We start from the raw sequence: 17,078 nt of genomic DNA, 5'->3' as shown, positions 1-17,078 counted from the left end.
TATCTGACCCCTGAGTGTTTAACTCCCTGTCTAATCAATTTAATCTCATTTCTGATGAAAACTACCATATCAGACCTGTTTTGATGTACATCTGTAATACATTATTGTATATGGTGCTGGATTGGACAGATTTCAAAATAACCTTTGTTATCATTAAATTGGTGGATGTCTTTTTTATGTGTATAACATTTTGTATAATGTACGTGGCTCGAATTCAGTGATTTTTTCCATAATTTATCATATCAAGGAAATTGACAGCTGCAATAATATCTCTGTATTCTGGTATCATATCTACATGTGTATAGTCTGACAAATGTGTCAGACCACAGGGTGTTGAATTGGAATTGGTTTCACTATGATTCCCCAGATTTCTACAAGTGTATTACTTTCTGTGTGGAACAGACAAAACCTACTGTACGAGCCATATGATGGACCCCTTATGACGGGAAATCGTTACCATCGTCAAAGTTCCAGTGCAGCTGATATTGCACAGCCACTCTCATTATCGTGGAAAGATGTCAACGTGTATGCCATGCCAAAGGACAGGGGATGTTGTCGAGGTCCTCCCAAAGGGGCAGAACCTAGACACCTTCTCCGCAATGGTAAGCTGTATGTGTAATATTGAGTGCCTTACCCTAGGACGAGATGTTGTTGAGGTCCTCCCAAAGGGGCAGAACCTAGACACCTTCTGCGCAATGGTAAGCTGTATTGGTAGTATTTGGTGCGTTACCGTAGGACGAGATGTTGTTGAGGTCCTACCAAAGGGGCAGAACCTAGACACCTTCTCCGCAATGGTAAGTTGTATGTGTAATATTTATTGCCTTCCCCTAGGACGAGATGTTGTTGAGGTCCTCCCAAAGGGGCAGAACCTAGATACATTCTCCGCAATGGTAAGCTGTATGTGTAATATTTAGTGCCTTCCCCTAGGACGAGATGTTGTTGAGGTCCTCCCAAAGGGTCCGTGCTTAGACATATTTTTTTTACTATGGTAATTAAGCTGTATGTTTAATATTTAGTGACTTACGTATACCCAACGACATGCAAATTTATTGTTATCGAGGACCTCCCAAAGGGGCCGAGTCTAGACATTTCTCCGCAATGATAAGCTGACTGTTTGTGTTATATTTAGTGCCATACGTATAACTAACGACATGCAATGTTGTCGAGGACCTCCCGAAGGGGCCGTGTCTTGACATTTCTCAGCAATGGTAAGCTGACTGTTTGTATTATATTTAGTGCCTTACGTATAACCAAAACCAACGACATGCAATGTTGTTGATGACCTCCTGAAGGGACCGTGTCTAGACATTTCTCCGCAATGGTAAGCTGTATGTATAATATTTTGTGCCTTACCCTAGGACGAGATGTTGTTGAGGTCCTCCCAAAGGGACCCAGCCTAAACATTTCTCCACAATGGTAAGCTGTATGTGTAATATTTAGTGCCTTCCCCTAGGACGAGATGTTGTTGAGGTCCCAGCCTAAACATTTGTCCACAATGGTAAGCTGTATGTGTAATATTTAGTGCCTTCCCCTAGGACGAGATGTTGTTGAGGTCCTCTCAAAGGGACCCAGCCTAAACATTTCTCCACAATGGTAAGCTGTATGTGTAATATTTTGTGCCTTCCCCTAGGACGAGATGTTGTTGAGGTCCTCCCAAAGGGGCACAACCTAGACATTTCTCCGCAATGGTAAGCTGTACGTGTATGTGCAATACTAAGTGCCTTACGTATACCCCATGACATGATGTTGTCCAGGACGTCCCAAAGGCACTTACCCCCAGATACATTTTCTGCAATGGCAAGCTATACATGTAATAAATGACCTGCACAGGCCAGGAGATGTTGTCAAGGTCCTCCCAAAGGGGTCTCTATAAGCCTATAGACACATTCTTCGCAACGGTAGTCTATACCTGACATACTATGATATACACATGTTCAGCTTACCACTGTTGAGAATAGGCTTCTCTGTACATATGCATAATCTGAGGTCTAACCATACAGTATTTGCGATGTAATCACGTATATTTGTTTACACTTTGGTTCAGTCTTGTCTATATTATGTCCCGATTTTGTCACTTTCTTTGCCTATTGTCACATAGATATAGCTGTCACACGATATTACATATTGCTTATTACAACATTCGGTTTTTTGTTTTAAACGCTGGTAATTGTCACACAACATGTACATTGTAATTGGGTTACAATTTTGTTTAACAATATGTGGTGTCAATTTTCTTTAATGTATCTTAGCTTGCTGTTAAAATATTTTGTTCCTAATGCCATTTGCCTTTTTGAGTAATGCATTCAGTGGTGATAACTTAAACTTAATCATAAATTGACACGTCCAGTTACATAACCTTGAAAACTGCAGAATTATTACCTCACAGACGTACATCTGTGTGCTGCATCATAATATCAAAACATGGTGATGTAATGAGTGACTTACAAAAATGTTTGAAGTTCCAAATTCCGTGACTAGGAGGGAAGAATGATACTCCACTATTTGTTCTAACTTCTTGTTTCAAATGAACTACACTACATGTATTACTGTCTGCACCAAATACAAATCTATTCCCACCAGGAAGAAGTTTTGATTGGTACTGTAACTTCCCTGTTGGTTCGTCCAGTACCAAAGATCTGTATTGAATAGCAATGTCCGGGTGATTCGTGGTTGCATGCTCCATATAACTTCCCTCAATGCGTCAAACCTCCCTACACGTGCAGTGATAACAACGTAATGGTATAGTGTTACAGTAAATGGGTCACTCAGATTGTGGATGATAAGTTTTCCATCGATCATAGCCTAGTATAAGTTTTTCCTATAACAACATATTCTCCAAAACCCTTATTCTCATAACAGTTTTAATTTTGCTGTGTCAGAATTTTGTGTTTTCATACATAAAGCAGAATTCACTTTACATGTTTCACCTGTGGCAGAATTCATACACGACGGACAACTACTGGTGAAGTTTCCAAATTTCATGTGTTTGGTGTTGCACGTTTGACATTGAGTTTAATTAGCTATTGTTTTTACTTATACATGTACTAAGATATTATTTATAATAATAGAACGATAATTCCTAATAAATCAAACTAAATATACTACTTAGAACACCGCTAGTAGGTAACTTTACTCAACAATTGTCAATATGGTACAGTTATATGTCATTTTCGATCTATTTCTTCTTTATACACAGCAATCTTTAGTTTGAAGTATTTATAACATAATTATTCAAACATCTTCCAGATTATCTTGTAATTTCTGTAAAAGCTGGTCCAAATTAAGTCAAGAAAAAGTCGATATACATGTGTTTATGCAGATTCAGATTACGCAGTATGGACTAGTCTTTTAATTCATTACCATTTTCATTTGTGATACAAGTACATGCAACATGGGATGGTATTTTATGATGTTAATGAATATATATGTAGCATTTAAAACTCAAATATTAGCACAAAACATGGATAGCAAATCCTATAAATTTCCTATATTTTTAAGAAAAAAATCCTGTATTCCTATATTTTTTAAACTGAAAGTGAGTGGACACCCTGAGCAGGCAATCAGTGTTTGGACACTATCTTGAAACCGACGGTCCTTCACCCAGTTACAAAAAAGTGGATACTTGGCCGTAATTATAACTGTTAGTGGCAGATATTATAATTACATACATGTATGTTTTATTTCACAAACTATTTTCCTTGAAAAATGTTATCAATATTTGGATTGAGACTGCTTAANGGGGGGGAAGATCAGTTGTGCTTATAATCTTCTGTTATTTATGAACGATAATTTGAATAATAACAGTATTTTATGAATTATTTTTCAGTATCTGGAATAGTGAAACCTGGAACATTGCTGGCTATCTTAGGAGCCAGGTATGATACATTTTCAAATTATATAACAAAAATGACAAAATAGCTTACAAAAGCATAGAAATAACTAAAATAAATGCGTTATCAAAATCCAAATAAAGTGGATTTTCAAGGAAACACAGAATTGGAAAATTAACCACACATTTCTTACTTTTAAGCAAATTTGGTAAAATTCTTCAGATTTTGTGAGGTGTTTGAAAAAATTTTGAGCCACTTAAGAAAAATTTTGAGCCACTTAAGATCCAAACGGTTAAATGAAATAAAGGTGGACTTATTAAGTAATTTGATACAGTTTTCAGGCGAGCCTTGACGAAGCTCATCCTTGCAAGGCCTACATAAACTTTTGCAGGTCCACCTGGATTTATACCCAAAAATGTTACATTTAAAAACCGACAAACCAGTTGTTCCACATAAACAGACACTGGCCCCTGGATTCAAATGTTAATATGACCATGGTCTGTTCTACTTTGTTCTATGAGCAGTGGTGCTGGGAAGTCTACACTGATGAACGTATTGACCTGCAGGAACCAAACAAAGAATTTAGTCGTACAAGGCGATGTCCGCCTCAATGGTGTTGAGGTCGGCAAAAGTATTCGCAACATGTCTGCATATCTTCAGCAAGATGATCTCTTTATAGGAACTCTCACCGTCAGGGAACATCTAATATTCAGGGTAGGTAACTTGACAGCCGCACCACCATCAACAGCATCTCAATTTCAGAGTAGATAACTCTTGACATCAGGACTCGCAGAGTCTCAGAGTCGGCGAACCTCTCCTAATCAGGATAGATAACCCATGACATCAGGACTCTCAGAGTCTCACAGTCGGCAAACCTCTCCTAATCAGGATAGATAACTCTTGACATCAGGACTCTCAGAGTCTCGCAGTCCGCAAACCTCTCCTAATCAGGATGGATAACTCTTGAAGGATATTGCACCATCTGGGAACTCTTCACATTCAGGATATATGTGTGAAAGCTATAAATGCAACTCCAAACGGGGAATTTGCCTTGCAAACTATAGGTTTAATAATAATAATAATAATTCAAGGTTCTCATATACCGCTTTATCACAACCTAGTTCGTCTCAAAGCGGTTCACAAATTATTATTTGTGGTTATAGGGCCTTTGCAACCAGCCAATATCTTTCTCAACTACCTGGGGAGCATACAGCTGGAGCTGCCCTTTAGACGCTAACAGCTAGCATTCAAAAATTCTAGCACTGCCCATCCACGTTCTCATTTACAGCTGAGTAGACTGGAAGGACATCATTTGAAACTAATGTGTGATAGAAAACTTGTATTAAACCTCCAGATATAATTCTATAAACTTTGCTGATCTTGAATCGGAGGTGGCACCTTCTGCTGATTGTGACTGTTTATTGCAGAATTTGTCAGCTGAAATATTTTAATGTGTAGCTCTGATTATCTGGTGTTAAGATAGCTAATGTTTATCACTATGAAGGGCGTTATACAATGTTTCTGTTATGATGTTATGGTGTTTCAGGCTTTACTAAGAATGGACAAGAGAATTGGTAAAAAGGAACGTCTACAAAAGGTCGAGGAGGTCATAAGAGAGGTAAGTCTCCTGGAAACACCAATGTAGTTTACGAAAGTATCTGTCTTTCATAAACATGCTGTCGGTTCTTTTTTCATATAAAACATACAATTACAATGGAAGCGCAATTGTTTCAGATCATCTATTCATGTGATTAAGAAATACAAAAAAAAAAATTTCGTTTTATTTTTCGAAAAAATATGCGTTTTTGCAACAAATAAAGCTTTGAATAGGACCTTGGTCTTGGTCATAGTATTACAAAATGTTGATAAATCCATATATCAAACTCATGGAAAGGTAATAACTGTTTGTTAATGTTATAGCTTGGTCTATCCAAATGTGCCGACACTGTGATTGGGACACCCGGTCGAGTGAAGGGAATATCGGGAGGAGAAAGGAAACGGCTGGCCTTTGCCTCCGAGGTGCTGTCAAATCCCCCGCTGATCTTCTGTGACGAGCCTACGTCCGGTCTTGATTCCTATATGGCCAAAAACATTGTACAGACCCTAAAGTTGCTGGTGTCCAAGGGGCGTACCATCATCACCACTCTCCATCAACCCTCCTCGGAGGTGTTTGAAATGTTTGACCAGTAAGATGTTTTTTAACTCTTTCACCCCTGAAGACACATTTGAAATCTTCCAATGCAAAGGTTTGAGCAGTCCATTATAACATTTCAGGGGTGAATGAGTTAAACAAAATTCCAGTGCTCTCTGATGGTAATACTCAAAGGTTATTAGTCTATGACCAATTAAATTGATAGCACTATGTCCAGTCAATGGGTCATTCAGTATTCTTGTCTAGGCCACGACTTGGGAAAGGCAGAATACTTTTTTGAAAACATTTCATAGATTTATGTGTCATATGACTTGGCAATATGTCAATCAAGGTAAAAAATAACTATTATAATGCCTGTTTTGGTAATATCTGAATGGTTCTACATCTACAATTTTATCTGGACCGTAATTGTTCGTCATAGGTCACGTGTAAACCTCCCTAAAATCTTTTAAAATATCAATAAATCTTCAATTTTGGTGCTAACAAAGTAATTAGAGGCTTCAGAATAACACAAATGATTTAATACTATGTTATATGCTATATGATTTATGTTTTCAATGTCTCACGAATTTCTCACTAAATCAGAGAAAAAATCTCACTATTTTTGACCAAATTTCACTAAAAATAATCACTGATCTCACTATTTTGCGCCAGAAAGATATGGCATTTATGGCTGGATGGAGTCTACTGCTGTGCTGATGGGCAGTGCGTTCCAATCCTTGATGGTTCTCGGATGAAATGATTTCACTACTGAGTAGTTTCAATTGGTTATCTAGCAGGCAATCCTCAGATTGTATTTTGTAACCCTTAAATAGTGCTTTGTAATCCAGAAATTTGTGCCTTCATTGATAAAATGTTGTAAAATTTACATGGAGATCTAGGTGTTAATAGTAATACTCTCATAAACAATACAATTGCTTGTTTCAGGTTACTGTTGCTGACAGAAGGAAGAGTCGCCTACTTTGGACCTGCCAATGAAGCACTGGAATTCTTCAGCAAGTTAGTAGTTAGTTTCTGCCTTGGACCAAAAAAATATTTCTGTATTCAGCTCTCAAAAGATATTTACCAGTAGTAGGCAAAACTTCAATTCTTAGTTTGCCAGATATTTTCACAATTAGGGTTTTATAAAGGTGGTGTTTCATACTTCAACAGTATGTGCCTGTTTAACTAATTCACCCCTGAAAATTCATAATGAACTATTCCAACCTTTGAATTGGAAAAGTTCAAATGTGTCTCCAGGGGTGAATGAGTTAAAATGATCTAACAAAGATTAGTTTTGGGTTGTCACTAAAACCTAGGATTTTCAGGGAAAGCAGAAACCACATTTTTGTCTCACCGCAACAAAGTAGAGAAAGTAATACTAAAGTGTATGCTTTCTGGCGGCGGGGGCGGCGTCAACATTAAGTTTTTGCGTTTAAGTTAAGTTTTACCGAAAGTATAAGTGCTAGACCGACCAAACTTGGGCCATAGATGCATCGTAGGTAGTGCATCTCAACCAATGCATCAAATGCTGTATATATATGCGGCTTATATTTACCTTTCATGGTCCATTGACTTTAATTTGTCAGCATCTCCATCAACATTACGTTTTAGTGTTTAAGTTAGTTTCTCTGAAACTATAAGTGCTAGACCAACCAAACTCGGACCAGTCGGGCATATAATTTCAAATGTCGTCTATATCAAATTTTATTTCACCGATATGTGCATAAATGGTCAAAGCGGGGCTCAGGCAAGACAAATAATATCAATCCAAATGGCTTGATTATTGCTATATACGTATACCTGACTATGGAATATTTTGGATGTGGGTTAATTTTGGTTTATTTGGCCCCTGGAGCGAATGAGTTAAAATTAAACACTTGACACCAAAATAATTTCACAATATATACTCCATTCTGGCAAAAATGCCAAATTTTAGCAGCGCCAATATATTCCAAATTATGTAAAGAGGTATATATAGTATGATTATGTGGTATATATATATAATCTTGATATTGTCATTGTGGAAATGAGCATTTCCAAGTTATGATGGATTGCAGGAAAAGGAGCTACAAAGTTCTTAAAATGTCAACAGCATATTTGATTTTGAGCTCTTTTTGAAAATATGGTTAGACATGGTAATATAGAAAGTTACACTGAAATTGGAAAAGTGTCAATTTATTACAACATTACTTTATCTATTGGACACCAGGGTTTGTAATTTCTGTATCCAACAAATGCCATAAGCAAAAAGAAAATCTCAAAAAGAGAGAATAAAAAGGAAGAAAACATATTTGCATCTTTCATGTGATACATGTAAAATCTTTTCTTTTCAGTGAAAATTTCCAGTGCCCTCCAAACTACAATCCGGCCGATTACTTCATCATGACTCTGGCTATTCTCCCGGACAGTGTGGAAAACTGCAAACGCAGAGTGGAGGTGGGTGGATGTTATGACATCGATGTTAGAGAAAGGCGGACTCGAGAGGCGATTAGGGACCAGTCAAGTGTTTCAGATTGTCAGACATTTTGTTTTTAGATTGTTTTAAGGCTCCTTGTCCCACTACAAGTAAAATAGTGAAAAAGAATTCCACTGTAGGTTTATAACTACATGTTACACTATTTTCCTCCTAATTTAATTTTGTATGTGACTAGTGCGACTTGACTTTAGGTACTGCCATTGTTCAGGCTGCCCCTGTGGTTTAAGCCACAGTGTAATGATTGGAGGATGTCCAGGGTTTGTAACCAGGAGCCTGTTCGTTTATGCGTGACAACCGGTACGTCCGTTTTTAAATGTAACATTTTCCGGTATAAATCCTGGTGGACCTGGAAAACTTTATGCGGGCCTTGCAAGGCTTTTTCAAGGCTCACCTGAAATCAACATCAGATTATACTGGGCCTGACCTTATTTCAACGAACAACAGTGGTCCAACCGGTTGAACCGTTTGGATCGCGATAAACGAAAGCAGCCCTGATCTGACCCTATTTCTACACTCCGAACACTTTTGTAGATTCTTTGTTGTACATGTTCATTTTCACTCTGACCATTTTACAAAAATTCCCTGAATGTATGGTTTTCTATTAGATACAGTTTAAGGTACTGGTATGGAGATCCTTAATGTGATATATATATATATATTCCGTCTTTGCATATTGCAGAGTTATCTTCTCTTGAGAGCAGGTATTGATTGTTACGTCATTTGTTTTTGAGAGTAACGTCATCAGTTTTTGAGAAAACGACGTAATTTTCTCACACAAACCAATGACTTAACAATCAATACCTGCTCTCAAGAGACGATAACTCTGCAATACGCAAAGACGGAAAAGTATAGTTATCTGCGCTTATTTTGATATTGAAATAATTTATTTAACGCCTATTACATTAATTACCACTTTAAACCTAACAAGCTTTCAGGACAATCATAGATTTCTTGCAGAACCTTCCAAATGTTTGAAAAAAAAGTTGTATATTTAAAGCCTTATTAGAGACTTTTCTTTCAAAAGTGAGTCGGTAAATGAATTGCCCAGCCTAAAAAAAGTTATATTCAAAATTGAAATCATTGACGCTTTTTATGTTACCGGTAAACTACTAGAAATTGTGATTATAGGTTGATGAAACACTTTTGAGTTTTGCTAGATTTTGATGGTCTAAAGCCCAAATATGCATGTCTCTGTTGTAAATGTTTATATCGGATAAGTCTATCACAATTACATAATGTGTTTTTTTTCTTTCAGTCCATTTGTAACTCTTTTGAGAAAACCAGCACCTGTAAGGGTATGATGGATGAAATTGGAGAAATCTCCAGCTCCTCGTCAAACGGATACAACCTCAGTGTAAGTGTACTGTCAGCTGAAGTTGATTATAACCTGAAGTTAAATTGAGTATGTGGTTGGACCGTGCTAGAATTGTAGAATGCTAGCTAGGAGCGCCGAAATGGCAGCTCCGGCTGTATGCGCCCAAGGGAGTGGAGAAAGATATTGGCTGGTTGCATAACCAAGGATAATAATTTGTGAGCCGCTTTGAGACGACCTGCGAACTAGGTTGTGATAAAGCGGTTTATAAGAACCTCACATTATTATTTTATTTTTATACAACCTTTAAGATTCTTATTTCTTCCATAATCTCTTTTTTTTAAGAATAGTAGCAACTTCCCAATGTATTTCTTCTGCTCTTCTTGATTTATTGTGTTTCAGATACTGGTTACATATCTCATTTAATTTAAGTATAGAAGTCAATCGCAAAAATTGCAGACCCTCCCAAATAGGAATCGTTTCCTGATGAAATAAAACTTGACTTATTCCGAGCTTATTGGGATTGACTTCTATGCTTAGTTTTCCCTATTCTTAATTGCCCTGCATACCTGGTGGTATCCAAGCAAGGTAAAATAAGAGAAATGGTGTTAGCTCCATAACCCATGGAACTATCCCATTTAATTTCAAATTGATTCAATCAAATTTGTTTACTGATGTTCTGAAATGAGATGTTATATCGCCTCATTGTCATATGTGACGTCATGAATTGTGATTTATGAACAGCCAAAGGATATATCTATACAGATCGTAGTTGGCAGCTGATCATGATATTGCATTATTCAAATAAAAAAGTATTAAGCATGATTGCAGTCCAGCTCTTTTAGACAGATTTAGTTTTCTAGTATACTTTTCTATTGTACTTTATCTTGCCCATTCAATATCTGTTTTGCTTAAGGTCATAGGAGTGTATTGCTAAACGGAAATAGGAAGTACATCCCTAGTTGAAAATCCAATGTAGGGAGACAGTATCACAATTTCCGCATATTCTAATGTTTAATATTAAACTGATGAATATTGTATGCTTATTATTGACAGAACAGTGTGTTCTTTCAATATTAAAGTATTGCAAAGCAATCCAGGCATTAATTCAGTTGTTTTTTAATCAATGAGTCACATGTGTCCATTTTTCTGTACTTCAGGAAACCGGCTACCTACTTCACTACTGTGAAGTTTTTCAAGAACGATAACTCTTGCATGCAATTACTATGTGTATATGGTTTTATTATAAAATGTCAATTTTTAATCGTTTATAGATGATTAATTTTACACAATTTCAGCATTTATGAAATTGATATACATTAATGCAATACTAATCTATGTTAGTATCATTTTTATTGACAATATTTTGCCAAAAAAATGTGTGTTTCAATTTTTTTTTCAAAATTCAATCCTTTTTACATAAATTACCATTTAAAATCCTTAAAATTCTGACAACCTATATTTTTTTTGTGGCAGAAAATTTTCTTTACTTCAAAGCAATATAACTACAAAATTTGAATAAATTCTACTGAGAAATGGCGACACAATCCTATTACCTTAAGTTGTATGTTATCTAGCAAAATATTCTGTAGTTTAACATTTATTTTGATAAAAAGGCAAATGCCAATTGATACAAAAAACATGTGTAAAAGGTGAGAGAATGTTTTGGATATAATCCTTTCCTCGTGTATAGGTTTTTAAGGTTAATATCTTAGAAAATCTTGATTTAGACCTCATATTCTTTATACCAGCTGGAAGAATGTCCGTATTCCTCATATGTATATACAAGACTTTGATTCATTGATCGTCTTGTCAACACTGCATGTCTTCTGAATATAATTTTACCTGTTTCTGTTATGTTTCAGTCTGATTTCGACTCTTCAAGGTAAGACACTTACTATAATAAGTGGTAAAGTGGATCCTTGATATTTACCTTTCTGCAGAAAAGCTTTCCAAGATTACGAGTTTATAAACCATGTATTAATAACTTGACGCGGTAGGAAATCTGGAATGATCCTTAAACAAAGGATATTCATATTATTTATGTATAATGTCATCAGGAAGCTTTTTCAAGATTTATTAGATACACCTTTAGTAAAATATAACAAATATTGAATAAGTTATTTCAACTTAAAATAATCACTCTTGTTGGTCCGGATGTTAGTGCACGGAGGGTCTTAATTATAATGGGAAGAAACTGGAGTGCTCCAAGAAAACCCATGTGGTCGGACAGGTGATCTTTTCACGTCCAATCAGGGAATCGAACCCCAGCTGCCTTAGACACCTTTAGTGAATAGGAAAGATATTCACAATTTGTACATTTTTGTGAACATTGGCAACCTAAAATTATCCTAGGAGCACCGTGTCGGAGCATTCATGTTTTCACGTACACTTCAATAGACCAAATAAATATAAATTGATTCTGAAAGTCATAAATTAATTTACGGAATACATCAACAGGATAATCAGAGGTTTCAGTAAACATGTTGTTGTTACCCATATTTATTGATTCGTGATACCAGTATCATATTCTTGTTTTTAATAGATATGGTGCCAGCTGGTTTGCTCAATTCATCAACGTGCTATGGAGGAGTTGGGTGACCAACGTCCGAGATCCAATAGTGTTTAAGGCCAAGATATTCCAGACCATTGTAAGACATAAAACAGTGTTGTTAAAAACCTCATTACTTATAACTGCAGTACAAATTGATCATTTGTGATTGGGATAAAACATAATCTGTTACTTTACTACATTGTATTACTTATAGTACCGGTATACATTAATTTCTAATCCAGATGGATTTATAACATAATGTAAAATCAAAATACTTGGTAAATCAAATTTAACAGCTGGGAAAACAAAACTCACATAATGATGAATGCAGGAATTTATCAAGATGTCAGAATAGCAAAGGGGCCGATACGACTGAATGTCAGATTACTCAGGGGTCAGATTATACAGAATCTCAAAATATTCAGGGTTGGGATTAGATATGCATGTGTGGTGTTACTGTTTATTTACGTACATAGTTTTAAACTACTTGGAACTATAGTGTGTTGCGATCTAGCTTTCAACAGTCCATGTGGAGAGGTTCATGTTATCTCTGGGTAAAAATGTTTCGGTATATATACCCATCAATAAATGTGTAGAAATGTTCAGATAATTCCCTAGTTTAGGTCGTTATAGAAATGTTCAGGTATTCCGCATGCTATTTAGATAAACCCAGTGTTGGTAATATTTTTATAGATATAATCTGCATTGTTTCGATAATCTATTTGTTGGTAATATTATTCCAGTGTTGTTAAGTAAACTCCAGGCTTGGAAATGTCCTTGTATTCAGGTAATCTCTGTGTGTTGTTAAGGTAATCTCCATGTTTAGGTAATCTTCATTTCAGTGATTAGGTAATTTCTTCTGTTTAAGAAATCTGTGTTAAGATCACCTCAGTCAGTGTTTTTTACATAATCATTTATTTTTTAGTTCAGGTATCTTTAGTTTGTTAAGGTATTTTCAGTGTTGTTTAGGTATTCTTCTTGTTGTTTAGATATTCTCAGTGTTGTTTAGATATTATCAGTGTTGTTTAGATATTATCAGTGTTGTTTAGATATTCTCAGTGTTTAGATATATTTTCAGTGTGGTTTAGGTATTCTCAGTGTTGTTTAGGTATTCTCAGTGTTTAGATATATTTTCAGTGTGGTTTATGTATTCTCAGTGTTGTTTAGGTATTCTCAGTGTTGTTTAGGTATTCTCAGTGTTGTTTAGATACTCTCAGTGTTGTTTAGGTATTCTCAGTGTTGTTTAGATACTCTCAGTGTTGTTTAGATATTATCAGTGTTGTTTAGATATTCTCAGTGTTGTTTAGGTATTATCAGTGTTGTTTAGATATTCTCAGTGTTGTTTTAATATTCTCAGTGTTGTTTCGATATTCTCAGTGTTGTTAAAGTATTCTCAGTGTTGTTTAGGTATTGTCACTGTTGTTTAAGTATTCTCAGTGTTGTTTAGGTATTCTCAGTGTTGTTTAGGTATTCTCAGTGTTGTTTAAGTATTCTCAGTGTTGTTAAAGTATTCTCAGTGTTGTTTAGGTATTCTCAGTGTTGTTTAGGTATTCTCAGTGTTGTTTGGATATTATCAGTGTTGTTTATATATTGTCACTGTTGTTTAGATATTCTCAGTGTTGGTTTGGTCATCCACGTTGTCTAGGTAATCTCTGTGTTGTAAGTATTTTCAGCGTTGTTTAGGAAAATTCTTGTGTCATTTTGGTAATCTCAGTGTTGTCTTGGTAATCCATGTTGTTTAGGTATATAATCTCCGTGTCGTTTCGGTAATCCATGTTGTTTAGGTATATTATCTCCTTGTTGTTCGGGTAATCCATGTTGTTTAGGTATATTATCTCCGTGTCGTTTCAGTAATCCATGTTGTTTAGGTATATAATCTCGTGTCGTTTCGGTAATCCATGTTGTTTAGGTATATAATCTCTGTGTCCTTTCGGTAATCCATGTTGTTTAGGTATATAATATCCGTGTGGTTTCGGTAATCCATGTTGTTTAGGTATATAATATCCGTGTCGTTTCAGTTATCCATGTTGTTTAGGTATATAATCTCTGTCGTTTGAGTAATCCATGTTGTTTCGGTATATAATCTCTGTGTCGTTTCGGTAATCCATGTTGTTTAGCGAATCTTTGTGTTGTTGGTATTCTCAGTGATGTTTAGGCAAATTCTTGTGTCGTTTAGGTAATCTCCGTGTTATTTGGACTGATCTACCTGAAGACAAATGATGAGTACAATCAGAATGACGTCCAGAACATCAATGGTCTCCTCTTCCTCCTCCTCATCCAGATGACCATGCAGAACCTCTTTGCTGTTATCAATGTAAGATTGTCCAGAAGCTGTATATTAATTTAAGGGAAGGATGTCGATTAATGCTTTTGACCTGTCAGAATAAAAAAAAACACCTGCCAAAATGTGTAACTTTGCTTTGAACAAGAATTTGTGATTAACTTATTCACCCCTACATTTTAAAACTGGACTTAAGTCTAGTCTTTGCTTTGGTAAGGTTTACATGCGACTTTAGGGGTGAATGGGTTGATATGTTCATTTATTATATATAATATTACTGATGGTTGTACATATATATGTGGAATGTTTTACTAGTAAGGGAGATAACTCTTTATTCATGTTTTATTCTTTTGCCCATCAAGGGTTGTACAGTGAAGAGACACAGAGGACCCTTAATTTAAGTGATGAGAACCAAGGTTGACAAATTTAATAATTATGGGTTTTAATTGTTTGATGATTTCATGACCTTGTTGTAATATGTATAGTATTAACAGATTTGGTGTGTGAATTTTTCTTCTGATGTGTTGCAGCTGTTCCCGCTAGAACTGCCTATATTTTTGAGGGAATATGGATCTGGTTTGTACGGTGTGGATGTATACTTTCTCTCCAAAAACATCGCTGAGGTATGGATAGTCATAAACATTTGTCAGATTTTTAAGCCGCTCCTGGCGAGAGCCGGGCGGCTTATTAATTCTGTCCAGAGAACGAAATGACGGACCCACTTCCGTTCGGGGTGCGTGCGCATAATTCAGTCGTGCATGCTTCCGCTATATCGTTTCGTTATCGTAAATAGAAAGTAGAATCTCTGACACTAACCTGTGGGTTACATAAAGTCTTCTGATACTCTTCTCCAAATAATAATCCATACTTTAAATAATTGCTGAAAACAAAATGTTCATCTCCGGTGCATTCTACGAGTGTTGTGGTGGTGAAATTCGTGCACTAGGTTTGAGCGTTTTAGCAACTCGGATTGCGGTCTGAGGAGTGTTACGCGTGTGAAACACATATGATACGAGAAAGCACAAGTGAAGACTTTCAAGCATTGACGCTATCTGTAGAAGGAAGAAGTAAATGTATATACCTATAAACCGTATGAGTGATGAAGTATAACCTCTATTTTGATGTTTGAAACGGGAACGTAATATGACATATCGTGCTTAGGATGATAACGGTAATGGCTCTGAGACGAGACGATATGTGAACTGTGTATGTTTATCAAACATTTCTGTAACACAGCATGCTATTTCTTGTGTATTGATTTATGAAAGTGCAACAATTTAAGAACATGACACAATAGCCGCGCCGTGTCAAAATAGTATCCAATTCGGTGTAAGGGAAATAACTCTTACGTTGTTAAAGTCACATTGAGAAATATAATTCAAATATATTCCAAGAACATTTGTGAAATTTTGTATATTCAATGACGGTAAATATAGTCGCTACATATATTAATAATTATATATTGATATGAATAAAAAATAAATAAAAATAAAATAGTACAATGTCTCTTTTCTCCATGTTTTCCCACTACTGTTAATTAACCTTCATTTCACAAGCACAAAATGCACCTATTCTTTATTATCCATTCACCGATTGCCATTCTGCACGTAAATGCTCATGTCACATCATTGGAGGACGCTATTTAATGAAATTACAACAATGCGTCACACTTAAAGAGGGTGAAAAAAAGAGGAGAGGGAGAAATGTTTTTAAGGCATCATTTAAGAGGCGATTGATTTTGAAAATCCCAAAGGCAACATCATCACATGACCTGATTTTCAATTAGCAGAATACAGAACACATATCTGAGGTATTTTAGTAGACATTGATGCTCAACGTGTTACTGAAGCAATTAGATTTAAAGTGGTGAGCGGCTGTAATGTCACACTGACATAATTCTAGTTTCAATTCAGTTTGTCATATTTTATGTGGGGGAAATAGACCCTATGCTTTTTCCAGATGATAATACCTGTTCGGATTAACATTTTATGCCCCCACCATAAAATGGGAAGGGGGCATATAGTACTAGCGTTGCCCATGTCCGTCCTGTCCCTATAGTACTAGTGTTGACCATGTCTGTCCTGTCCCTATACATTTTTAGCTCACCTGGCACGAAGTGCCAAGTGAGCTTATGCCGTGGTGCGGCGTCCGTCGTCCGTTCGTCCGTCCGTCGTCCGGCATCCGGCGTCAATATTTTACTTTAAACGACTTCTTCTTAATAACCGAAAGGCCTAGGGTGATGATATTTGGCCAGAAGCAAACTGGGATGAAAGGCTACCAAGTTTGTTCAAATAAATGACCTTCATGTATTTTCAAGGTCACAGGGGTCAAATATGTTAAAAACTTTTAAACAACTTCTTCTCAATAACCAAACTGCCCAGGGAGATGATATTTGGTCAGTAGCATGCTAGGGTGAAGGGCTACCAAGTTTGTTCAAATGAATGACCTTCAATTATATTCAAGGTCACAGGGGTCAATTGTCTTAAAAAAC

At 36.1% G+C, this 17,078-nt stretch overlaps 1 protein-coding gene across 3 annotated transcripts in view; it reads left to right on the top strand.

Annotated features, from left to right (window-relative positions):
- LOC110464379 (protein white-like) overlaps positions 1-17,078 on the top strand; it is a 36,585-nt gene that overhangs the window by 3,439 nt on the left and 16,068 nt on the right. For 2 of the 3 annotated variants that reach the window (XM_021519572.1, XM_021519571.1), the window contains exons 3-14: positions 403-602; positions 3,827-3,875; positions 4,355-4,544; positions 5,377-5,448; positions 5,751-6,016; positions 6,910-6,981; positions 8,298-8,400; positions 9,696-9,794; positions 11,618-11,637; positions 12,298-12,403; positions 14,483-14,620; positions 15,118-15,210. In XM_021519572.1, the coding sequence (XP_021375247.1) occupies positions 403-602; positions 3,827-3,875; positions 4,355-4,544; positions 5,377-5,448; positions 5,751-6,016; positions 6,910-6,981; positions 8,298-8,400; positions 9,696-9,794; positions 11,618-11,637; positions 12,298-12,403; positions 14,483-14,620; positions 15,118-15,210 (1,408 nt within the window). Of the gene's footprint in view, positions 1-402; positions 603-765; positions 795-3,826; positions 3,876-4,354; positions 4,545-5,376; positions 5,449-5,750; positions 6,017-6,909; positions 6,982-8,297; positions 8,401-9,695; positions 9,795-11,617; positions 11,638-12,297; positions 12,404-14,482; positions 14,621-15,117; positions 15,211-17,078 lie in introns of those variants that run through there. The other variant, XM_021519573.1, reaches the window with a different exon arrangement.

The sequence above is a fragment of the Mizuhopecten yessoensis genome, unplaced genomic scaffold (genome assembly GCF_002113885.1).
Source record: "Mizuhopecten yessoensis strain PY_sf001 unplaced genomic scaffold, ASM211388v2 scaffold10985, whole genome shotgun sequence".
Taxonomy (NCBI): domain Eukaryota; kingdom Metazoa; phylum Mollusca; class Bivalvia; order Pectinida; family Pectinidae; genus Mizuhopecten; species Mizuhopecten yessoensis.
The sequence above is the reverse complement of the archived record's forward strand: the minus strand, read 5'-3'. Positions and strand labels throughout refer to the sequence as shown.